The sequence below is a fragment of the Buteo buteo genome, chromosome 25 (assembly GCF_964188355.1).
Source record: "Buteo buteo chromosome 25, bButBut1.hap1.1, whole genome shotgun sequence".
In the NCBI taxonomy this organism is placed as follows: domain Eukaryota; kingdom Metazoa; phylum Chordata; class Aves; order Accipitriformes; family Accipitridae; genus Buteo; species Buteo buteo.
In genome coordinates, this window is record NC_134195.1 from 6,590,279 (window position 1) to 6,616,138 (window position 25,860).

The 25,860-nt window shown below is 43.2% G+C and overlaps 1 protein-coding gene across 9 annotated transcripts in view; it reads right to left on the bottom strand.

Annotated features, from left to right (window-relative positions):
* Nucleotides 1-13,112: 13,112 nt before the first annotated feature.
* The window catches only part of MAP4K4 (mitogen-activated protein kinase kinase kinase kinase 4), a 182,545-nt gene continuing 169,797 nt past the window's right edge, over nt 13,113-25,860 (bottom strand). For all 9 annotated transcript variants that reach the window (XM_075057469.1, XM_075057464.1, XM_075057466.1 and 6 more), the window contains 6 exons: nt 24,230-24,364; nt 21,133-21,233; nt 20,230-20,379; nt 19,255-19,414; nt 17,127-17,266; nt 13,113-16,376 (listed from right to left, as the gene is read on the bottom strand). In XM_075057469.1, the coding sequence (XP_074913570.1) occupies nt 16,293-16,376; nt 17,127-17,266; nt 19,255-19,414; nt 20,230-20,379; nt 21,133-21,233; nt 24,230-24,364 (770 nt within the window). In that variant the 3' untranslated portion in view covers nt 13,113-16,292. The remainder of the gene's footprint in view (nt 16,377-17,126; nt 17,267-19,254; nt 19,415-20,229; nt 20,380-21,132; nt 21,234-24,229; nt 24,365-25,860) is intronic.

Sequence of the window (25,860 nt, forward strand, 5' to 3'; positions counted from 1 at the left end):
TCTCCATGCAAGGAGGCAGAATTTGAAAAAGGCACCCATTTGCAGGAGCGGTGGAGTTGCAGGAATGACACTGGTGGGCCCAAGATGCCCTGTGCTTTCTAGGGCACTGTGCAGAACATGCACAGGTTTCCTGAAAACATCCAGGATGGCAGTGGAGCAACGCTTGATGGGACAGCTGACCAGAACACACAGCACTTACTGGCAATCTGTGTTCATGCAGGACATAGTGAAATGAAACCTATGGACACTGATTGCAGAACAAAACGTACCGTACGGGCACTACTCACGCAACCCTATGGAGCTCCAGCACAAATAAGCAGCTGAAAATGTAGATACGTCCCCAAGAGCAACCTCATGTTTGAAAACAATTCAGCCCTTGCATCCGTTTGATGCCAAACCTCATGCTTTGCACTCTGGCTCATGAAGTTGTAGATGTCAGGTTTTCTAGGTGAGCAAGGTACCCGGAGTTCACTGTACAAAAAGCATCTTATTACTACTCCAGTAATAGGAAGACACACTTGTGAAATAAGCCCCTTGTGACCGTGTTTACTTAGGCAACATCTTCGTGCAAGTATTCATTGATCTGTTGTCCCCGGGGGCCGTCCGAGATTGCGTGTCGCCTGCCCTGTTCCGGAAGAATTGCCACACATCGAGAGGCTTCAACTTGCTTCCTCTTTACAACTTTGATAAGTTTACTGTTCACTTGACAACAAAAAGTTCACCCTGGTTGAACTGGTCCAGTTTTCAACTGGAGCAAGTCAGCAATGCTGGGGAACGAGATGAGAGGAAAGCACCCGAGGACAATTAGAATTCTCTTCTGGAAATACGTCCTGGAAGATACCAAGCCAAATGGCCATTCTAATCACTCATGTCTTAAAGTTTAATGTGGCCTGCTGCTGTATGTTTTCAAATTCTGCAGTCCCTAGGATACAGGAGTTTGGGAATCCTGGCTCAAATTACTAATTATGCCATTCTGCAGGACATCTGTTACAACTAACATTACCTGCATGTTTTTTCTCCTATCAAGCATGACAAAGAATTTGTTCCACATTGTGGCATGCTTCCAAGCTGCATTTCTCCAATTTTGTTGGATGTGGGAAGTGTTTCCTTTTGATGGCCTCAGTCATCACTGCCCTCCACACAAAAGTACGGAGAGCCACGACACGGTGGTTAATGTGAATGGCAGGCACATCAATATTTCCCTAAACATGACCCAGAGCTCTGGTTAGCTAGGCTGGGTGGTAGCATGACCTGCTCAACACAACAAGGTATCAAGGCAGAATGTTGGGGTTTTTTACAAAAATTATACACCAAGTTTTCTATATGACATTTCCTTCCAGCAGCTGGAGTTGAAGGAATATACTGTTCTATAATGATTCCTGCTGGTAAGGTTATGAATATCGAATCAGTGGCTGTGCATCCATCCAAATCTGTGTTATGAACATCAGTACAGCAGGGAAGGCAGCTGCAGGAGTGGACACACAGTGTGATTTGTCACACTGGTATTTCACTTACCTTTCCTTTCAGAACTGGCTCTTCACTCTTCCGTTTCTTTGGAGTTTTTTTAATGGACTGTTCTCTCCAATTTGTTGAGTTTGAATATGTGATACAAAATTAATGTTTTCTAATGTTTTCTTGTACTTTTTTGGTCTGCTGCCAGTTTTCTTTTTGTGAAAAATTTAATCAACATTTCAACAAAAAGAAGCTCCAAAAATAGCAGTACCCTTCCCCATCTGGGATACACAATAAACATTCATTTTATCATGTATCCAGAGGTTTTTCAGGTGCACTAGAGACTGAAGCAACTTGAAATATTTTCCCATTTGAATATTAAGAAAAACATACATTTATACCAAATATGGCCCTACTTATTTCAGGAAAAAAAAAATCTAGGTTTCATGAAGGTTTTTACAGATCTTTTTTATTCTACAAGGTTAACAGTGTTCAGTTAAAGTACATTCTTCTTCCTCGGTTCTTATAGTATATCTTAGTATCTACCAAAAAGACAGCTGGTACCCATCTGTCTGTGCACAATGGCACTTACACGGCTAATTTAATTAGCTCCGTTTTTAGCTGCTTGTTCCCTCCTCTCCTTTCACATATCACACACTGTTCACTTCAAGGATGCCATACTTTTTTTAACTATGTCTCAAATACATCACTTTTTAAAAATAATTCCCAACAGTGATGAAACAAATATGTTTCGGTCCATCAGTTTAAAATTTCAACACACCAGCACAGACTTGAGGAGGAAAATAAGTCCATTAACCCGTCCACAGACTCACACAACCTTATGCAAAAAGGTTAAATAGAGATGACCCAAACTGAGACATTTGGCCTAAACAACCTTAAACCTGGGGACTGACAAAATTTAACCCTGTCTCAGCACTGCACCAGCCAAAGGGGGAAACCTCAGTCAACCATGACCAAACGTGTTTGCTCAAGTCTCGCCAGCTCTTGTTGTGCAGCCTAAACAATTCGGACATACTCTCTCAGTGAGGAATAGTCTAGGTCTCTAGACGGGTTTTTTTAGGTGGCATTTTAATTTCCCTGCAGTATCTTTTAAATATCGTAAGTAAGCTTAATATCGGGTGTTTTTCTGCAATAAAAAAGCAATATAAAAATATAAAAAGTAAAGCAATATAAAAAGTGCAATGTATCTATGTGAAAAGCTACTGACATCTACACTTGTGCTATTTTAATATTAACTTGTGAAATCATACACTCGCATTTTTACAGCACTTGAGAAATACCAGACATGCTAGTTACTACACCTGAAGATCAGAGACTTAGCAGGGAACAGAATACAAGTTCGTTGTGGCTCAAGGGGACCCCTTTGGTAAATGATAGCAAAATGGACTACAAACCATCTGTTTCAAATCATGAAGAAATCCAACTACCAATGCATTCTGCTGAAAGCAGAAAGGGTTAGCCAGCGTTTGGGTGCTGTAGGACGCTGTGAACGGCGCATTGAGTCAATACGTCAAGAGCTTGCCTGGTCTCCTCAGCAAAATTATGCACCATGCCTTTCCAAATTGGATGGATCTGACACTCAAATCATAACTCAGCTGAAGTAGGCTGAAGCTTTAAAGTGTAGTGGTGAGAATTTTAATCTCTTAACAGATGCAGATACCTAAATGGGTCCCTAACACATATAAATGATAGCACTTAGACAAAAACTTTGGGGGTTTTGGTGGTTTGGGTTTTTTTGAAGGGACAGAAAGAAGAATCTAAAGGAGAAATTAAGACGTCTCCAGTCTTACCCAATGTTCCTTTTAGAGGCTGATCCCCACCTGCTTCTGCAGGCAGTGTTGTCCCACCAACCTCAGACAAGTATGAAAGGGAAAACAACAAGGAGCCACAAGTGAGTTTGCACGGTTAACAGCTCACTCTCTTGAAATTTCCTGCCACAATGCATCTTAAAAATATATAGTAAGGAGATGACTACATTCCATCAAAGGGGCTAAGACTGTACATTTAAAATGTACTGTATTTCTACTGGAAAAGGATTGTTCCCTGCTATCCATTACTCGGAATTTACCTGAACTAATCATCAAAGCAGCAGTATAGCAGTGACCTCAAAGGTCCTTCCAGGAAAAGCCTCCCTACTTTAGGAAAAGCATAACAGAAATCCTAAGTGCTAGAATTAATTGAACTGCTTTTTGACTGTGGGTAAATGAAATTCTGTTTTTCTTGGAGGCCTTTTGAGAATAGGCTTAAAATCTTATGAATCTGAGAATAAATACAGTCATCATTAAAACTTTCCAAGATGAGATTCAGAGCCTCTTCGTACCTGCATGCTACAAACACCACGGACACTGATAACAAAACCACCAGCCCCAAGCAAGTCTCAAGTCTCCATGGCCTGTATGAAAACTCTACCTCACAGTAAGCAATGAAACCTTCTTTACGTGAGATGTGAACCTCTCTAGACTGTGGCTCAAAGTTGGCTATCTTAATGTGCTCATCAAAAAAAAGTGAAAAAAAGAATGTGAATTATTTGCAACATGCAGACTGGTCAAGATGCTGCAGGAAGCAGAATTTGTGCATCATGATTTTAAGTATTTACATGCACAGCATCGATGTTACTCATTTGACAAAGGCACACTGTGGTCTTTTATCTCTGACCCATTACAACCTCTCCAAAATATTTACCAGCACTGCCTCTGCAAACTTCCCATCTTTGAGCATCTCCCAATCTATTCTCATTGCACAAAACTCCCACGAGAACCTATCCTGTGTGCCAGCAAGCACTCAGCATCCGTGCTGAGAGATACAAACTCAGCCCAGATCTTACTGGAAGGAAACTGGATGCACTTTGCTGATGGTCACCTCTTCACAAGAATGGTGTTTCCTGGAGTGAGATTAGAACTTGCAAAATGGGCTTGCTTAATAGCACCATATTTCAAATCCAAAAGGAACTTCTAGGCCTTTGCATTTGGTGTTTGAGAAATGTCGGCACAGACAACACTTTCCAGAGTAAGTAGTGAAGACGACTATTACAAAACTTCATTAGTCAAGCCTCAGTTACCACAGTCAACTTGAAACCAAGTCACGTACGTGAAAATACAGCATTTGCTGATATACATTTTGCAAACAGATGGCCAATTTAGAGGCAAGATTTGGATTTGGCCTGTTCAAAACCTCTTCTGCAGCTTCATCCCTTCGTGCAAATGCTCTATTACTGGCACAAATTTCCATATTAGCCCAAAGCTGTTTGATTAAATCCTAGAGCATCTCCCCATCTTGGGACAGTTCGCACCGGCATACATGCACAGTTATACACTGCAGTGCAGAAAAGCAATCCCAGTATCACACAGTCGCCTCTTTGCTAGAAGTAGCAATAGCTGAATCCACTGAAACAATCTCCTGTGTGTTGCTTCAACCCATTACACTGCAAGACAAACATTGCTTTGGGCAGAAACAGAAGCATGATAGCTACATAAGAAAGGAAGGAAGGACAGGCAGCAGAAAAAAAGGAGCAGAGAAATGGAGGAGGGAGTGGGACTAATAACACTTATCTAAATAAGACTGAATTTACAGCTGCTGCAAAAACACAAGCCCCTCAAACTTCTGAGAAGTTAACGAGTCCTGCAGGCCCTAAAGGCACAGTTGCCAGAGGGAAGAAATCTGCAGATGCAGCCAGATGTGGGATGATCCAAAACAAGAGGTCTCACCGAGCCGTGGGATCTGCTGCAGGGAGCTTCCCCCAGCTGGTGGCACCCAGCTTGGCAAGCCCCAGGGTGCAGGAGCAGGTAAAAGCCTCCCCAGCCCCTGCATCCTCCAGCTGTGGACCACATCTGTGGGCAGCATCCGCCCCCAGCTCTGCTGGCGTGCAGTCCCTGGCCTCTCCGCACCCTCTCCCAGGGGTGTCGAGAGAGGAACTTGAGCTCTTGTGTACTTGGCCTCGCCACGAAAACGTCTCCCAGACACCGGGAAATCACGTCTTCTTCCACTGGGTGGGAAGAAGGTAAGAAGGGAAGAAGACCCAGGAGCATTTTAGCCATTTCAGCAATGGGAATGAGAACACGATGCTCTCTATGTCTAGAAATAAAACCGAAACCGAAAGGGTTGGTTCTATTTATAGAAGTGGGGCAAGAACAGATCAACAACTTCACTGTGTTCGTTTTCGTGACCTCTCACTCTTCCTACTCTCTGTGGCGAAGCTGCCAGGGGGAACAACTCACTACAGCCGGTCCTCGGAGTCCCCGGGGTGCTGAGTAGCAAGAGCAGATCCCTCACCCCAGCCTAGGCCACCCACTCTGGCAGTCCCACCTACGGAGACCCCCAAAACCCACAGGGTCTAAGAACATGTCACCACCTTCCACGAAGAGAGTCAGCAAAGGCCTGGGTGGGTTTGCTGGTGTCAGTCTGTCTGCTCTCAGGCAGGTTTGGAAGTAGCTACGGTGCCATCTCTGGCTGTACTGTGGTCGCTGGGTGCGTAAAAATCGGAGAGCAGAAGCTGGAGTTCACCGCCTTCCACCAGTAGAAGGCAGCTCTCTCCATTGCCCGTTTCCTCACAGTTCACCTGAATTAACTTTCATTGTCCTGAGGTACCTGGAGTGCGGTTGACTTGAGAGGAGCAGAGATTTCCAGGTTTCTTCTGGTTTACACTCCATCCAAGTTCCTGCAGAATCCAGATTCACAGATTTCACTTCCAGACAATATTTCTGACTGGGAGAAACCCATAAAAGGGAATGTTTTAACTGTTAGTCACTCTCTAGACCCTCCATTCTGACTGGTCTTTTAGGAACAAATATTCTGCTGCAATGAATCTCAGCTGCAAACTGATCCCGGGGGATCAATATATCAGCTCAATCTCAGTTAAGCAACACAATTGTGAGACATTCTCTGTGGAAATGTGAACAACAGTGCTCAATAACACTCTGATTTGGAGGCACACGCACGTGTGCATCAAGGAGCACAAGGGGATCTACTCCTTTTGCCCGCACGCTGCGGCGTGAGGGGTTGTGCCCACCTCCCATGTCATCAGTGATGCAATGAATTGCTCTTTAAAAGCCCCCAAGCAGAATTTGTGGAAAAATCTATTTTGCACTGTCTTCACAAAAGAAGGATCAAGGATCACCTTGCACTTTCAGGCAGAAGACACATGTTTAAAGGCAGTGAATAAATCATCTTCCAAAGACAAGCTTGAGAAACAGGCACCAGAAATCAGAGCCCTGTTGTAGACACTGGTTTTATAGCATAGCCCGACCACCCTTTTTCATCCTTTTCAGCCTAAACCTCCCTTTGTTCTACTTGGCACATGTTTTTCCTTAGGAAACAACCAGCTTATCTCCTCTCTAATTAACAGTCATTTACTGCAAGCTCTCTTTTTCTTCCGTGAGTTGGAGACACAGTTGGCTGAACTCAAAGGACTTGTTCTCTGTGTTTAGCGTTCCTGAGGAAGGGCTTACGGGCTTGGCAGAGCCTCCGAGTTGTTGTTGCTCATGTTGATGCCGCCAAATCTCAGTTATTCTAACAAAAACCACCACTCAGAAGCACCTGCCCAAAACAGGTGCGACTGGCACTTGTTTGTCCCCGAGTCCGCGGCTGAGAGCTGTGGGTGCCGTGGCCTGAAGGCAACGAGGAGCTTCTCACCTGGGGCAGGTAGTGAGGCATTAGGCACCTCACGAGTGAAAACTTTGGCCAAGTGGACAAAACATTGCTTCAGTGCTTCATATATAAATATCACAGGGAGGCTATACGTTCTCCATCTCAATCTTTTCCTTTTTAATCAGAAAGTTAATTTGCCATTTAACTGATACTTCCCATGGGGAAAAATGCCAGTCTTGTGAAATACAGGCACTCTGATCAAGGAAGGCGAGAGGTAAATTTTGTCTGAGGTCAGTTTGACCGAGACAGAGTATTTTGTTTAATTGGTACACTCTGAAATACTTAATCGATGCCATAAAATTTATAAAGCATTTACCTATCAGCACCTATCAGCATTTTGCTTTTAAAATTCTCTTCCATGACAAAATCCAACCTTTTGTTCCTTATTTCAAGTTAGGATAACAGAATAATAATAAAAAAAGCTTCTAATGATAACCCTCCCTCACTTTATAGGAATGTAGAGAAGTTCATTAGTATTTGTGAACCATACTAAGCTGATATAATTTATGAGAAAATGAGCACTTTGGATGACACCAAGTAAGATATACATAAGGCTCCAAACTAATTAATGAAGATAAAGAGAGTTTTTGAACACTTACCCCTCCCATGAGGACCATCTGTTGTAGAGTGAGTACGGCACTTCAAGAAAAGTCTATAAATGTACTTAGATGCTGAGCAGTAATACAAGGTGTCTGGGTTAAGTTAGGAATTAAACCCTGGTATTTTCCAATTTTTCAGCATTTTTTTTTAAGGCCTTTTTCTAAAGGTTTGTATTACAGCATCGACTGGTTAAGTTATGCAAGGCAGCACACAAACACACGCAGTGGATGACAAGCCCTGCACTGAGGAGCTCAGCATCACGCTAAAAGCGTTAAAACCTCTGATGGGATTTAGGTACCTAAGCCCAAGCATGCAGCTCCCTTCCAGATGTCCAAGGTATCTGAGACACCCCCATCATCCTGGGAAACCCAACACTTCCGCAGCAGCAGCTGGAAGCCAGCCAGGATACCAAAGGGCACCCACGTTTTAGGGACTTGGAGCAATCCCTCTGCAAATACCCCTAATTACCTTGGGTCATCCGTAGAGAGACAGTGCTGGGATCAAACCTAGAATTCATTTCCTCGCCCCTTTGGTGCAGGTTACCATGCCATATAGGCAAAGTTAACCTCTGTCTGAACTTTGTGTTGTCGCTTCTGAATTTGTACATTGGTTATTCTCCAGCTGCAAAGTCTTCCGTGCCTTAAAACGGAGAGAAGGCGTCCCGCTGCCTTTCCAGGTCTCTGATTTCACCAGCAGAACTACTGGTCCATCACACGCCACACCTGCTCATGGGTCAGCTGCTCACCCGAAACGTTTTACAAAGGGCCTCTGAAGGCAAGGCGGCATCAATGACCCGTTCGTCTCAATATTGTAAACTGCAACTTTTCAACAGCCAATTTCCAGGTTCAGCCACCTCAGCACTGTGGATCGAACCAAGAACGCTGTTGGCCCCTCTCAGCTGTGCCATTCTTGCTCTGAATTAGAGGCCCGAATTTCCAATTTACCAAATCACTTCATCTTAAGCATGTGAAGAACTCTGTTGAGCCTGATTGCTGGCTTACATGACTGGCAGTAGCCATGGGTTTATGCACTTCACTGAATATGAGTTTAAACGATGCCACTGAGCAGCTGTGTGACGTGAAATAAATCGCTTCATAAAAATCCCTGGTGTTTTCACTAGTGTAAAAACCGAGATCTGTCCTGCTGGCACAGTTTGAAAAGCACTAGAAAAATGTTTTTATCTGAATGGCAGATAATAGATGAATTCATGCTTAACTTGCATTATTCCATTTTAGAAAAATTAGTTTAAAAAAACCCTATCATAGCAGCACAGTAATGATAATTGCAGCTTAATTACCCATAACTGATTCTTTATGCCCTGAAATAATTTATTCTCCTTTTATACTTGTCTCTGATATCCATTAGAGTCATTACAACTGTGAGTCTGTAATTACATACTTTGCATTTTAACATTCTATGCCAGTTTGTGCTCCCTTCTTATCTTTCAGTTAATTTCATTACCAAAACATCAAGAAAATTTCCATACAAATTTTCTTGTGATTTGATTGGGGTAGGTTTAGGACTTAATGAAGCCCAGCGAGCCAGTTCTTAGGACAAAGCTTCTGTACGTGCACACAAGTCTGGCTCTGCCAGCTGCTCTGTGTCGTCTGCACCACGGTAGGATCCATTCCTAGGAAGTCTGCCTTTAGGTTTGGGACTACATTTAAGCACTAAATGGTGGAAGTTAGGACACAACTAGCGGCTCGGGAGAAAGGAGGTTAGATTACGTCTATGTTATGTTTGAAGTTAAACAAATGCTCAAGCCTGCAGTGGGGTTGACAAGGCTCTTGACAAGGCTCTTCTAGGAGGACCCAGGTCCACTTTCTGCCTCGTGGCACCACCAGTAGAGACACAGGGTTGCCAAAAGCCAGGCCCCCTCCTTGCTGCAAGTAAGCACGCTCTGTGCCATCTACATGCATGTGTATGCTCAGCAGCGGTGAAAAATTTGGTAAAGTCATTGCAGCAAAACAGAAGAGGAAAACGTGAAGTCCCTCTGTGCTTTGCTTTCTCACAGGTCTAGCCTTGCTAACGGCTTTCTGTCTTAATTGCCAAAGGTTAGGAAGCATCTGGCCCAGGAAAGCAAGCGTGTGGGTTACACTCTATTGCCTTCATCAAACACCAAGGGAGACACTGGTAGCCCAAGGGGCTAAGATGGTTTAATGGTTGAGGGGAAAGGTCTCAAACTAAAACCTCTGCTTTCTTACTGTCTCTCTGACTCACTAAAAGCTCCCAAACACATCATTTACTCTGTTCTGTCTTTCAGCTTTGCCTCTTTATAAGACTAGAGTCTTGCCAACTATACCAACGGGACTCTAACGAAAATTGTCTGTAATCTCCCCGTAACAAGAGCCGAGGCAAACAGTATTTTACAATCCCTTCATTCCAACAGTTGTTTCATAGCCAGAAAACCAATTTTTCCATGGCTAACATGGCATGGGCAAAATTGCTTAGGAGATACAAATATTAAAATAAAATGGAAGTGTGGCAATGCCTTTTAATGGACAAATTACGCCGAGTGACAAATACGAGGTTGTGCAATAAAAATTTCACACAGAGAGCAAGTAAATTTTGAGCTATGTGCAGCAGTTGGAACAAATCATTCTGACTTTCCCATGCCACATATTCACCCCATAGAACCACGAGAGCCTGAGAATGACACGTTAAAGTGAATTTCCTCTTTTAATTTAACAAAGGAAAAAAACCTGTCATTTCCTCAGCTGGAATGGTTATACTTTTATTGAGTCAGAGATTTATCTTCTTAAACAACAAAACACCTTCCTCCCTCCTTCTCTCCCTGGTTTATTATTGTTTAGAACATGCGTGGGATAAACCAGAGAGAAAAGAAGAAGTATTTCTAGAACAGAGTTTTTACCCTTTATAAGAGCGTATGCTGCGTGGAGGCACAGGATCACGGAGTGAAAATTAAGTGACTGCAATTACCTGATGTTCTCCTTTAATTCCCGCAACCAGTAATCCCCACAGCAGTCCACGCAGCAATACCGGCGCCTGACCCTACATTGCCACAGCTCCCCGAGCAGCACCAACACCGCAGTGTGTTAAAAAACCTCTTAAAAAAGGAGGTTAAGTCAAAAGAAGACAGTTGTTACCAGCCTTCCCGTCTTTAATGGGTTGGAAATAGGCCAACAGCTGGGTGCTGGAGCTCAGCAGTGAATTTGCGCATACTGGAAGACAGCTGTAGCCCACATTTTTACAGGTGCTGGGCACACACTTGTGCCCCTTACGTGCACCAAAATAGCCTGGCAAGCAAGGGACACCCCTCACGTGCAGCTGAAATCTTGGCTGTAAGGCACGTTTCTCCTGTAGCAAAAGAAACCTCACAGTGAAGTTCCTGGGATTGCTTCCCTGCTGGACTGCTTGGGATTTAAGGGCAAAGTAAGAACCAGCAGCAAGTAAACCAGGCTGGCCATGACTAGTGCTTATGGAATCCTGTACAACCAACACGGCACAACTCAGTGCTGATACTTCTTTAGCGAAGTTGAAATAAGAGATAGAAAGAACTTTGGGCTGAGATGCTGGAGCTTACGGGTGGGTTGCAGGGCACTGGACACTGAGGTGGAAATGCATTCGCATTGCTATTAGCAAATTTGTTGCGTTGGACCATTTTGATACAGCAGAGTCCCGTGCTGAACGCACGGTGCAGTCTCCCCTCTCCACCATAGGCTCTGTTCTTGCATTTGAAGAAGTTTCTCCAACAACTTCAGTCTCTTGTTAGCAATACTGCAGTCCTCATCCCAGACCATGATATAGATACAAGCAGAAGAATTAACAAGCTCTCTGCACAAAAGGTGGCAGCCCACAAAACTAGACTTTCCCCCTTTCATACAAGGTCCTATACGATCCTAATGCTCTAGCATGTGTCTTTCAGCAAAGCAACCCCCCAAAAAGGGCTGCCTATTGTATCTTTTCTAATTTGCAGGGTTTTAACTTCAATCTCATGGGTAAATGTTCTGCACTCTTCATTACTAATGTTTAACTTCCATATTTAAAAGCCTTGTAAAAAAATTGTTTCAAATGCTCCTTTCGATGTTTGATCATTTCTTTCTCTGCAGTTGTTAAATTTCAAAGACACATGTTCTTTTGCTGCACTATTTGCCCTCCTCTGCCCTGTGGACATCCCTCCTCCCCTCACGAGGTACAAATTTGGGCCTCTCTTGCCACTGCTACCTACACAAGTCCCACAGAGGAACGAGATCCGCTGCTCAGTTTCCAATGGTCTCAGTTTTTTTATTTCCTTCTTCCTGTAAATCACTGCAATTGTGCCTTTCTTCACAGGAGCGTGATGGTTTTGTGTGTTCTCTATTGCCTCTGCCAGCACCCACTGTGAAGTTCACACCTGGGGTTGCTGCTTTCGGTTACTTACCACATACTGTAATGAGCAACAGCTCATACCCATCTTCATGACTAGCAAAGATGCTCGACTGTGCTTGGTGTGTTTAACTGAGGAAAGTCTTCAACAGGTCAAGAACGACTGAAGAAAACCAGCAGCTCTGGAGCAGCAACTGGAGTGGAGCCGACAGGAGCCTGGCCAGCAGTTGGCTGGTCCTGCTACTTTTTTAAGCTCAGTCATCAGTATTTACACTTGGAGAAGCGGAAAAGCTGTGGGGCTCGAGGATTTCAGATACCTTTGTCCATAGGAAGCAAGTGAAACCCTGAAACATTTTTCAACTTACACCACATCCCACGCTTTCTGCAGATAAGAGCGCATGGAAAGGCAGGAGCCCGGAACGCAGACTTCCTCCTCCTCTCGCAGAGACCAGCCTCCTCGGAAGGAAACATCTACTGCTTATCTCCACTTCACAAAACAAGACACAGCCCGCGGTGGAAAAACACGGGCAAAGGCCAACAAGAACCCTGGGGGCACAAACAGCGGCTTTGCATCAAACCTGCTCAGTACTCACAGCTTATGACTCGGAAAGCCTGAGTTTTTTGGAGCTGTGCTTTTATGCCGTGTGAGAATCTGGCTCGAGACCCCCGTTCATCGCACTCTCTCGGCAAGAAGTAATGCCAGCTCGCAAAAATCACATGCCTGAAAGCAGCGTGGCGGGAGGGCACGTTCGCAACGCACCCAGGCTCTCCTTTGTGCAACTTCTTCTTTCCAAATGACCCAGTGCTCACTAAGGTTCTAAGTTTTTCGCTTTTTTTCTTCAAGAGGAAAACTGTAATTCTCAAAAGAGCAACTGCACCAGGAGAAAGGGCTTTAAGGAAAAAAAAAAGAGCAACAACAAAAAAGCCCTCAAAAGCCCGCATTTATTGTCAAAATCTCTAAAATGATGAGATTTGACAATAAGGCTTTTGTTCTTACGATACATGCAACTAGGCAACATGCAGCTTGATTTCTGCAGCCAGCAGATATTCAAAATACTTTCCACATACAATAGGTGTCAATTTGACTTTATTTAAGGAAAAACGGGGAAAAAACAGTAATTTCCATAATACACAGAAGACAAGTTAGATAGCACTGCAAAAAAAAGGCTGAGTGTTTTACTTGTCACCAGTCTGCTTTGCAGCTCTACGATTAGTAATTTTAATGCAGTTTGTCATTTTGTATTATTGTTTAGCATCTTTATAATCAGCAGAGTTTGGGGTTATAAATCACAAAAAGTGTACTACTACTACTATGAAAAACTAAAAAACCCACAAAAATCACTTTCAAATAAACCATAAATATGTGATGCACATTAGTGTAACAAAACCATTTTTGTAAACATTTTCTCCAACATAACATGTGCATAAGATAAAAAATAAAAACACTGCAGTCATACAAGTTAGGGTTACTTTGACTTAAAGATACAGAAAATTATTACTTATTAAAGCTTAAAACTAAACCTAGGAGCTTTTCTTTTCTTCTTTGCTTACAAAAGCACTGTTTGAAGAGTTCGATGTTGGTATACGTAGTGGTTTTGTAATACTGTTTTTGCCTTGCCGTGTTGGCACTTCTGTGGAGGCAGAAGCTGCCAGGCGGGCAGCCCCACCGAAGGAAGGAAGGAGATTCCCCCCCCGGAGCCTCAAAACTTCAACAGCACATATCCGTGACCTGGGCATCCCTACAGTACTGAGGCATCTTCCTCTAGGTGAATAGCATCAACTTTCAAGGACTAGATTAATTTTTGACCACATAGCGCTGGAAGATTTAAATCACGCAGACTGACATTCGATCGAATCAGCTTCGGCAAACTACACTACAGGGCAGCTGTGTGATTACACCCACGTCTACCATCACGTTGTGTTTCCGAGTCCCCTTTAGTTCATTATAGTACAAAAGGTTGATCATTCTTCTGGCTGACCACACCGGGCCTGAAAAGAACACATCCTTCACCTTCAACGCTATCCAAAAGTCATACAATTAAAAAAAAAATAGTTCTAGGTACTCCTCCGCCAGCAAATGTAAGGCTTTCTTGAGTTTTGATTCTTTTGAGGGGGGTGTGGGGTGTGTGTGCACACACGTGTGCTGGCGGTACGCATTTACCGCTCGCTTTTCAACCGTCTACGATGTTCGAAGGAGAGTCTTCAGCAGCAACGCTGATTGGGGTTGAAGGATTTACAGCAGTCAGATTTGACACCAAAAGAAGGGTCTGTCGAGTCTGAGCTTTGCACGCTCGGTGCTCTTGGCTCTTAATTGATTGTGTGACCAGTCACTCGAGCCATCGGCTTGACTGATTTGAAGAATACGTGTTTAAAAAGCCCTACCTGTCATGCCATGAAGGAAAGTTAACCACAGCAGAAGACAAAGCCCATGAAACACTGGGAGCCTGTTCACTGAATGAACAGCTTAAGGCAGCTGTCAACAAAGTACCCCACCATAGGAATTAAAAAAAAAAACAAAACAAAACAAAAAAAGAAAAACAAAAAAAGAAGTGAAAACAAAAAGGATGAAACAAATGGCTGAATTGTGACACTGTGCATTATTACAACACCAACAGATTATTATACACTCAAGGTTTCTCAAGTAATGAACATGTAGCCATTAAACAAATTATTACTCTCAAGACATTTATTACAAATGTCAGAACTTATTCATAAAATAAAACTGACTTTAAAAAAAAAAAAAAAAGAAAGAAAAAAAGCCAGAGCTGGGATCTTACATCTAAACACAGGTATACGCTGTTTTTATGAATAAGCAGTATTAACTACATTCTTAAAAGAGTTTTAGTGCATTGCATTCTTAAAAAAGAAAAACATCACCGCCCCAAAATGTTTCCTACAACATTTAACAGTTTATAGAACTAGCCTAGTTATTTTTACCTGCCTGTTACTAAGCCCACGTGTTAGAAGAGTGAAACCTCTGGGTTTAGGCTAAATTCAGACTTCTATTCAGGATGAAATTGGTTTAAAAAAATGCTTGCTTCATCAAATTTTGTAAGCAAATTACATTAATCAGTGTCTCACTGCCATACCGCTACCATTATTGCCCCAACGGACCACTCTCTCCTCCTGCTGAAACTTGCTATGCAATAACAGTCAGAAACCTTTCAATCTGGTAGTTTTGGTATTAAGATTAAATTAGACATTAATGGTTTTCATCTAAAAACGTATAAACTAAACCACCTCTTTTATTTTATGCATTAAAAACAATGAGGTAGGCACAAAAAATAAACATATGTAGTTTGGATTTTATTTCTCCTTTTTTTTTTTTAAATTTTTTTTTTTTTTTTAAGTTCTGCGAGTGCAGACTGTGGTAAAACTGTTGTTGCACTTCTAGGTTTAAACAAAAATTAAACCTTTAACTGAGGCAGTGCTAATACTGTGACATAACCAAGTTCTGGCCTAACACAGAATCATTATAGAAAATGAATTTTTTTTTCCTTTTTTCTTTTTTTTTTTATTTTTTTTTCTTTTTATCATCTGCACATGTTTCAGGCAATACCTGGTACACAGAAAATGACTAAAGTTATTGGCCAGGCCAAAATAAAACTGCAGAAACAAAAAAAACTGAAGAATTCCACCCCGAGCCCCTTCCCACCCTCCCTGTCCCCAAGAAGAAGTTATCCTAGTCACTGTGTCTTTCACATTTTATAAATATTAACTTCTTAAAACCTGCACCTTCCTCTTTGTCCACATATTGTCACATTACAAAAAAGAAATGTCAATTAAATACATTGTTAACATTACTAGACTAGATCTGCCCTCTGTTTCAGCCAGTCTGACTCTCTACACCACTTCTCACCTTCTCTTGCCTGCCTCCTGTCCACTCAACAGCATGTTCATGGTAAGTCTGGTTTTTTTTCCTTTTTCCCCCGCTCTGTTTCAACACTAACAAACAGAGTCCTTCAAAGCCTAGGAATCCTGGAGCTGAAGGGAAAAGAAGACCTATAGCTTTCTAGCGTGATCCCAAATCTCAAAGACATTTTAGCACCTGATGGCAATATCTTTACAGCACCAGCTGCGTCGCAGCCTCAGTTGAAAAACAAAAAGAAACCTAACACCAGTGATGCCTGCACACACATTTACACAGAGTGCTGCATTAGTGCAGGTCTGTACTCCAGTTGAAAATAATTCCGAGTTATGAAGATCTCAGACTCTGGATGTCAGCAATTCCTCGCCAAATCCCACCGCTTCTACCAGCTCAGAAGAGAAGTCCTGCCAAGGGTCATGAAATACACTTGACTGCTTCCACCCGACCGTACGGAGGCAAAGAAAACCTGTGAAGAAAAGAAATTGGTGAATTCCACAGGTAGGACAGCAGTGGCTGTAATTTGCCTTCACTGTCCCTGATATTTACAGCGCAATCGCAGTGCTGAGCTGGGTTGGGATGGAGCTGACGTTCTTCGTAACAGCCCGGGTGGTGCTGGGCTTTGCGTTTTTGGCTAAACAGCGTTGTTAACACACCAGTGTTTTGGCTACCGCTAGAACAACGCTTGCACAGCATCAAGGCGTTCTCTCCATCCCCCTCGCCCCCCAAAGGCCAGTGGGCTGGGGCTGGGAAAGAGACTGGGAGGGGACAATGCTGGGACAGCCGACCCAAACTGACCAAAAGGATGTCCCATAACGTGTAACATCATGCTCAGCGATAAAAGCTCAGGGGAAGAGAGAAGCCGGGGGACACGTTGTGGTGATGACATTTGTCTTCCCAAGCGTTACGCACGCTGAAGGGCTGCTTCTCGGGAGGCAGCTGGACAACCACCTGCCGATGGGAGGTTGTGAACGAATTCCTTATTTTGCCTGGCTTGCGTGTGGAGCTTTTGGTGTCCTTATTAAACCGACTTTATTTTGATCGACGAGTCTTTTTGCCTTCCTTCTATTTTCTCCCTATCCCAAAGGAGAGGGGAGTGAGCGAGAGGCTGGGTGGGTGTTTGGCTGCTGGTCAGGGTCAACCCAACCCAAGTACCCAGTTAAAGTACATGTTTATCATCTTGGCCAAGCTGGGGGTGGTGTCAGGGGTGGAATTATACCTTGTCATTGCGTTCACATAAGAACTTGAGTCTTTGTGCCCTTTTGTGCATGAACACACCGTCCAAGTGTCCAGTTTCCACTGATCGTATTTCGATAGCTTTTTCTCCCCAGCCCATAATCTGGTTGGATCGGATGTACGCTTTGGAAAGAAAACACAGCACACAGCCCATTAGGACAGGTAGTGGGCAACATGGAGGAACTGAAAAAGCAGAGGAACATACTGACGCATTCTTGTTAAAAATTACCTGCATGTGCATATTATAACTACACACATGTTCAGAGTGCTATTTCTGTCCTTAGCACCTTCATGATGCCTAAAAATACCTTTTTTTTCCTTAAATTTCCCCGCGGGTTTTCTGTCAGTTATATACTTCTTCCCTGAGCATTCATGTCACAAAGGGAACTTTACAACCTTCAATTAAATGGAAGGAACGTCGAGTTTTTACACAGGCTTTTTCTCCCAAGTTTGGCAAAGAGACAGGCTAATTAGGTGTTGACAAGGAGAAAGCAGAACCCAAGGTTTAAATAGACTAAACCCATCCACTCCAGTATGTCCTCAGCACCAGCTCTGTGTTACTTCCCTTCCTTGAAGGAGTTTGTCAGCAAAATCAGAGAAAGAGGAGAGGGAAAGGGAACGCTAGAAAAAAATGAGCTAGCCTCCTTTAATAGGAGTAATACTTCAAAAAACTGATCTCCTTGAGAAAGCCAGTTGGTCTGAAAAGCATTCAGTATATCTCAAAAGGGGTTCATGTTAAGCTCTCCAAGTGGAAATACTATTATTTGTCATAGCACTTTCCTTTGTGCACAAATAAAGCAAAAAATCAAGCATTTTTCCTCAGAGTGTCACTGGGGGAAAACAGATTAGTAGTAGCATGAGGGAAGAAATCTGCTCTTGATAGCAGTAAAAAAATCAAATAAAGGAGAAAGTCACCAGCATTATGAAAAGGTATATTCAAAAAGCGATTTGATGGATAGTCTTAGGAATGCTGCCAAGAATAACATATGGGAACTTAATGAAGAATAAGCTGTTGCCTCTGATTTGCATGCATACTTAACAGAAAAATAAAAAGAAGAACAATAGCTCTTAGCAAGCAAAATTAAAAAATATTTAATTTTGCAGTACTTCCCTTTTATAGAATTTTTTCATATTCATTTTCAGTGAAATCAAATTATCTACTACAGTATAATGTATACCTATAACACTGCATATACCATCATGCTGGAAATTTATTTAAGTATGTCACTAGTGGTAACTGGGCCAAACAGCTTCTAAAAATTGTCAGATGAGATGTTCAGATGGTGTCAGCTGCCTCAGTGCCATTTACTTCACAGGCACTCCGGTCCCCAAAGGCTCTGCAATTTGCCAGCTGATCTGCTTGCTTTTAGATCTAGTCAAAAGTTAATCACCGCAGGAGTGAACATGCTGTGCATGACACTTCTTTACATTTCCTCCTCCATTATTGTTCGCGTTGCTCGAACAGCTATCAGCGGTCATCTCCCGATACATGCAACCATTCCAAAGCACGTAAAATGCAATGTTCTTGCCCAACAAAAGGAAGGTGTGACCGCAGCCCATGCTACGCTCAGCACCGAAATATGGCAGCACAGGCATTAAGAGCGATCTTGGTGCGTACTTGTGTCCGTAACAAATCTGCACCCATTTTACTACACTCGTTGCTCCCACTCTCAAAACTACCTTATTTTGAGCTGGAGAGATGTGGGAGAATTATCATGCTAGGATAGATGAGCAATCTGCAGGTGAATTAAACACATCAAATCAGATACACTGACTGTTATCTAAAAAAAATTACCCGTAATATCTTACCCATCTGCCACCTTACATGTCTTTATACTGAAAGGTTTCCACAACTTTGTGGCTCTCTACCAGAGGCCCTGGTGAGTTTTTTATTCCTGAACTCCACAACTTGTTTGGATTTTGTTCTTAAAAACTCAGCACAGAACAGATCCGTATGATCACTCTCCACTTTGTGCAGCTGTTTTCCAAGAATACTACAACATTGCTGCTTCTGAACCTGAAGTCGAACCTGATGCACCTTCCTTCTGCCCACGTGCACACACTCACGCTCCCTAACGGCACGTTGTATATGATTCGCCAGAGGCACTTACCAACTGAAGTTGGCATTTCTCCCCACTGCAGAACCACATCCTTGGTTATCCTTCCGTACGTGTTGACGTAAACTCCTTCATCCTCATAGCAGACCAGTAGCTCCATCCCATCCGTGTTTGGGAGAATGATGATTGCGTGAGGTTGGATACTGCTCTGGATCTACAGAGACAGAAGAGAAGAGGAAGCCTTTTGTTTTAATGCCGCAGAGCCTGCGCTGGGAGAAAGGGGCTGGGTGATTTTTGATTTTGGCTGACAGCAGATCGGGGATTTACTTGCTTTAGCAGTGCTAGCTCTGCTCCCCCCCAGCTACCCACCCTACACAGTGACAACAAAGACCTGTAAACCCTTGGGGCACAAATCCTCTCATCTCAAGGCAGACATCTAAACCCAGGAAGGATTAACTTCTCCGTAAGAGTGCCCTTTTCTTGCCATAGGTGGAAAGGGAGCCTGGGGCAAGCAGCCCAGATGCAGACCTCAGACCCCTGCACTGTAGTGAATAGTGCTTGGGGAGGTACATCACACACTGCAGGCCCATCCGACAGCTCTGTGTACAATAAACAAGAGGAAACCTTGGTAGCTAAAGCCACCTGGCCTTTGCCAACCCTGTTGAATCTCATCAGTGGGCTGTCGTGTCATTGGCACTGCCACCTTCCCTGCAGCCTCCCCTGGGCATCTGCAACGCACTCGGCCATTTAGCTGCTACCCCTGAAACCGTCACGTTGGCCCACGTCAGATCTGAGTGGGCAGCTCCCCACCACGGAGACATACTGACCACCAGGAGAAGACAGAGGATGAGGCGCAAGCCCCTAAGCACAGGTGGCCGCATCTGCTCGGACCTCTCCACCCAATTTACCGCTGCCAGCATCTGGCAGTGATCCATAGGGACAGCCTGGCGTGATGGTCATCTGAGGAAAGGAAGGGGCAGGGGCAACCAGAAAGAAAGAAAAAAACCTGACCCCGGCAGCAGCTCTTACATGTGTTGGTAGATAAATATCATAGACCGATCCTGAATCCACGTCAACGGCATGGAAGCCAGCGCAGGAGCCATAGATCACTTTTAGTCTCTGACCCTCTTCTACGGTTAGATCCACCAGCAATGGCTTATGTACCAATTCTCCAAACGACTGTGAGACAACCATCAGTGAGATTTACTTTTCTGCTTAGAACCAGTGGGTTTTATAAAAACATGCTCTAATGCACATATTATGGGTTTATTCCTCCCATGTCCCTCCAGCCCCCATCCATCAGCCCAGTTAGGCTAACACATCACTCATGGACACGGACAGATTAGATTACTCTGCAATCTGTTGCATTTCCATCACATAATATTGTAAGCTGTTTTCTGTGGGGTTTACTTTAGTTGGTCAGTTTGTTTTTTAGCAAGAATTGTTTTCCCCAAAGTTCAGGGCAATTTGACACTCCCATAGTGTTTGCTTCAATCTGCACAACCGACAGTAACTGATTTGTCTGTAAATCAGTCTGGTAATTATATCAAGCCAGCTAACTTCATTCTTGCAGCGTTCAAAAAAAATAACAACACTGAGTATCGCTTAACGACTTCTTCTGCTCAGATTAAGATGTTTAGACTCAGTTCTCTTCTCTCTGCCTCATGTTTTATTTATAGAGAGATGAAACAAACAGTTGTGATATTGCATCATTTTGATTATTAGTTTATGCTCAGTTACAGTTTAGAATTTTAAGCGTACTGCCTCTTAGAACTAAAAAAACTCATAAATTAAAATAAAATACGAAGTTTGTGGGAGATTTACCAAAGAACTTCTAATATGACCATGATAAAATGTCAGAACATTTTTGTAAAAGGGGTAACTGCGAGTGTCTATGAGAAAATCCTACATACAGCTGAAATATATTGTTACCTTAAAGGCCATAAATTTATGGTATGGCTTTGGTGCCCATGCATAGACTTCCACAGAACTCTTCAATGCAATTACCAAGAACTTGATTCTTTCATATTTTACTGAAATTAAACAAAACAAAAAAGAATTCAGCAGTAATTCCAAGGTCATTCCAGTTACTTCAGGAAAGCAGAAAATGGCAATATTTCTCCATACTTACATACATTTGGAGGTTTTTAGTAACACTACATTTTAGGATTGCTAATTCTATGTAGTTAAATATTTTGACACATTTATGCCACAAAAATCATTACTCTTATCAGTAACTGAACCTGCCACCATGTTTTGAATTACCTAGTCGGTACACACTTATTTACGCTTATTTTTTTCCACATTAGACAGTGCTTACTCATCAAGACAAGAAAATCGGTTTTCAGACAGGGACATTTCCAATAAAAGAAGGCTATGACTGTGGCAGAACGTGTTGGCAGTTCCAGTCAGCACTGGCAGCAGTATTTTGCACTGATGGCAAAATTCCCCCGAGGAAAGGAGGAAAAAAAGGAACTAAAATAAAAAGTTAAGAAACAAGTCCATTTCAACAGCAAAAGGCAAGTTTGATAGCAAAGCATTTTCCTTTGTCCCTAAAGTCTAAGACAACTCACTTGAAAAAAAAAAAGTCCACAGAATTTATCAGAAATAAAGTGTCGTTACATAGCTGATCCACAGATGCTTGAATATATCTCCATTGCCATATTCAAACAGCTGGGTAAATGAACCATCAGAAAAAGCTCTGTTCACTACCGCTGTTCTCAGGAGAGGACTGATGAAGACGAGGAATGGCCATTCCAGAAGTGTTGCTGGATCTGCAGTTCCAGCTACCATCTGGATTTGGGAAGGAACAGATCATGGGGACTTCGAAACACTGAGGTTTGTTAAGCCTGTCTCCAGCGCTCTTTTTAGGATGAGAAAAAAAAAATTAACATTATTTAGATGACACTGAGAAACTTCTGGAGGTTTCTGCAACCTCTTCACCCCAATTTTTAGGGGAATATGACACTTTTCCAAAACAATGAGTAATTCCATGCACATTCACCTTCTGCCATTATATCTCCAAACCAAAACTGATTTTGAAACATGGCAGGAGTGAAAATCTCAGACATGTGAGAAGAACACTTCTTTAATAAATTTTTTTCATTTTTTAAGGTCTATTATTTTAAGACCTATTTTAAGGTCTTTTCGATATCTTACTATTGTACAAGCCTGCAGTTGTTGTCTCTTGGTAGGCAACAGGGAGACAAAGCTAGTCCTTGCTCTCTTTTTACTCTGCAGGAAAACAAGACTAATGAACTATAAGTGTTAAAGGACTTGACACTTTTTCAATAGCAAAAAAATAAAAAGAAAAAAAATCCCTCAACCTCCACAGCTGTACTGACTAAAAAACAGAGCTTTTGTTCAGTCTTGTCTAGCTTACAAGACTTCTTGGAATTTTTTCTTGGGGAAGAGGGGGGTGTTAAACAAAACCACCTTATCTGTGAAAGGGGACTTTGATAATCCTCATTCTTTGCTCTGGGTGCTATCTGGGAACTCACCCAAATCTTAAGTTTCAAAAGAGCAATTTATCATTTAGAGAAGCCAAAAGTTGCCTGAAGCAATGGAGATCCATAAATACCACTTCACCCTGACGTCCCAGACCCCTGTTGCATCAAAGAGACAAGGAAGCAAATCAGTGCCAGCTGCCTTAATGGCAGCCTCCAGACCGTGAGCCCAACTATTGGCAGAGCTCATCCTTGGGAACTGAACGCAGCTGTCAAAGCGGCTTCTCGCTACCTGAAGAAGTCTACAGTACATCCATGGTTCAGAGGGAAGTTCAGTGCCAGGCTGCAGCCCAGGGTAACAAACCCCTCTTCATCTGGAAGAGAATGCTCTTTGTTTCGGATGCTTCCCTGCTGGAAAGCCTCCTTTGAATAGCTGTTAATGTATTGTTAACAGGCCACTTCATTATGCTGCTGACACCCTGGGGTACGATACCAGAGAAGTACATTATTAATTGTTTTCGGGGTCAAGCTCCTGGTTCAGCAGTCACTTACTGCCATCGTTATTGATTACGCCCCACCAGCAGGTTTTTCCAAGAGCACACGCATGACAGGAGGAGACCGAGCTCAGGCTGATTGCTGCCGCTCCACACTGACTGACACAGCTGGAAAGGAACTGAGCTGGCTCTTAGGAGAAAACCAAATCAAAGGCAACATCCAGTGCCCATTAAGATGCATCATGAAACCGAAGCAGGAGAAAGAGCTCTTGGTTCATATCCCCATCTGCAGGGCAGCAGGCTCACTGCATACTCTGCTGACTGAATGCTACACGTCTTTCACTGGTTTTGGTGGAAGGTTCTACAGCCAAATCCATTTAAATTACTTAATACCACTCAAAAGGCACCTGCCTAGTGAAAACACACTTCATCCCGTAACTGTACTGCAGTTGATCTGAGACGGCATTAAGAAATTTCGTGAGCTAAGGGGAATCAATGAATCATCTTGAAGTTAAACATATGCTTCTCTTCCCAGATGCCTCCCCAAAGCTCGTGCACTAGCAGCACTTGCTTTCTTCTCCCACTCTTTTTTTTTTTTTCCTTTTCTTTTTTTTTTCCCCAGTCTTTAAAATCTACGTTAAAGAGAGAGACTTTTTTTCACTCCGTTCCAGCATGTGATTTCATCATGGTAAAAGATTAGGGAAACCCGCTGGTGAAGAACAGCTGCTGGTTGACAAGAGTCCCTCTGTTACCTAATGGGTCTAACAGAGGTGGAGAAACGTTACCAGCCCTAACTGGCCTTATTAGCACTCTCCTGGTAGTTGCATCCACTACGGGAAGGAGACAGATGGGGGTTTGTGCCCGTTCCAGTTCACAGCCCAGCATCCCACCGCAAAACCTCTCTCATATTCAGTTTAACCCAGTAACTTGCCATCCATTCTGGTCCTTTGCCAGAAAAGTTTACCCCGAGGGATAGGGAAGACAGCTAGAAATAAACCCAAACCTTAAACCCAGCAGCTACATGCACTGCAGTTCCCTTTCTGAGCCAGCTTTTATGCTGATGATTTGATAATTGCATTTGCTACTCACCAACTTTATAGTGCACACAGCCTTCCAAGTCGCCCACCGTTGTCCAGCCCTGTTTCTTTTCTACTTCAGGGTCATTGTGAAGGATTTTATTTCTTAACCAGGACAAATAGTAAACTCGCAACTTGTTCTTCTTACCTGGCCACAAAATGAAAAAGTTTGGTTTATCTCCATAGGAAGGTAAGTGCAAAAAACCCTGCCCAAGCAAACAGAAAGCCCTGCAGAGCAAACCAAAATAACAATGAAGGAGAAGCTATGCAACCACAGAAATCTCTCTCGGTTTTTACGTCCACAACAGCTTTAGTCCAGACTCCACCCAAACACAGGCTTTCCCGATAGTCAATGACAGAGACACATGGTAATACCACATGAACATAAAATGACAAACTCAAGGGAACAGCTCTTCAGTTGTCTGATTCTTAGGATGCGAACAACTTTTATTATTAGAAAAGCCTTATAGTCCCACAACAAAAGCACCAGAGAGTCATGCACCAAGATAAAAAAAAACCAACATAGCTAAGTCAGAATGGCTCTTTTTCACATAAAACTGTAGGACAGCAGCAGGATGGAATTTGAGGCCCAAAATTATCTATACAGCTATTAGAAGAGAGTAGGACCGGTTTGAAAGGAGGAAGCAGAAGTGAAGAAGAAAATGGTGATGAAATGTATTTTACAAATTCTTCCCAGTTAGTTACCAGGACATTTCCATCCCTTGTATCATGCTCAGAGACACAAACTGGTCAAGTTTTATTAAGAATGTTCATTATTCCCCCGGTAGAAAAGCACATCAAGCAGCAGCACTAAACAATTTCATTACTGAACCACTTTACACCAGTTCTGTTGTAAGGAAAAATGTACAATACCTGAAATTACAGTGAGAGAATTTCACACAGCCCATGCAAACTTCATCCGCTTGCTAAAAGCCGACGACTGCTTTGTCAGCAGCCCTTCCCTTGTGCTGCAAGGGGTGTAATACTTATCAGCCTGCACACAGAAACTGCAAGAGGTGTTTCTTCTCCACAGGTGAGAGAATCTACTTGTCCAGGCTGCCCTATCTTCAGCTGACAACGCATCTGCCAGTCATCAAAATACAGCTCAGACTCTTAACTCTCAATACGAGGAGGCCTCTTTGAATGCAGAGCAAGGTTCATGATAAACTTCATCAGTGATTCTTCAACAACTAATGGCCTACAAAGCATTTGCTGAACTAGCGAGAAGGTGGCCCTAAATGCATATACTCAAAGCTTGCACCCTCCTTCCTCCAGCTGCTTTGCTGCCCAAAGCCGTTACAGCCCCACAGATGAAGCTGGAAGCGAGGGAGAAAGATGATCCCTGCTTCGACTAGGAGCCATTTAATAAGGCTCCACCAGGTCTCTGCGCAAGGAAAGGAAAGAGGAGACGCTCTCAGGGATGCAACTTGTCAGTGGAGTAGCTCCATGCTAGTGCTTCACGATCCCGATGGCAGGGGATCCCCTAACAGAGCCGGCCTCCTCGGGAAAAGCAGCCGCAAGGGTTGGGGCAGCCCGTGGGGAAGCACAGCTGGCAAACAGGCTGCTCCATGGGCTCCAGCACCACACGCCGTTCCGTTACGAAGACGCACGGTTTAAAAGATCCTTTTATGATTACTTGGATGG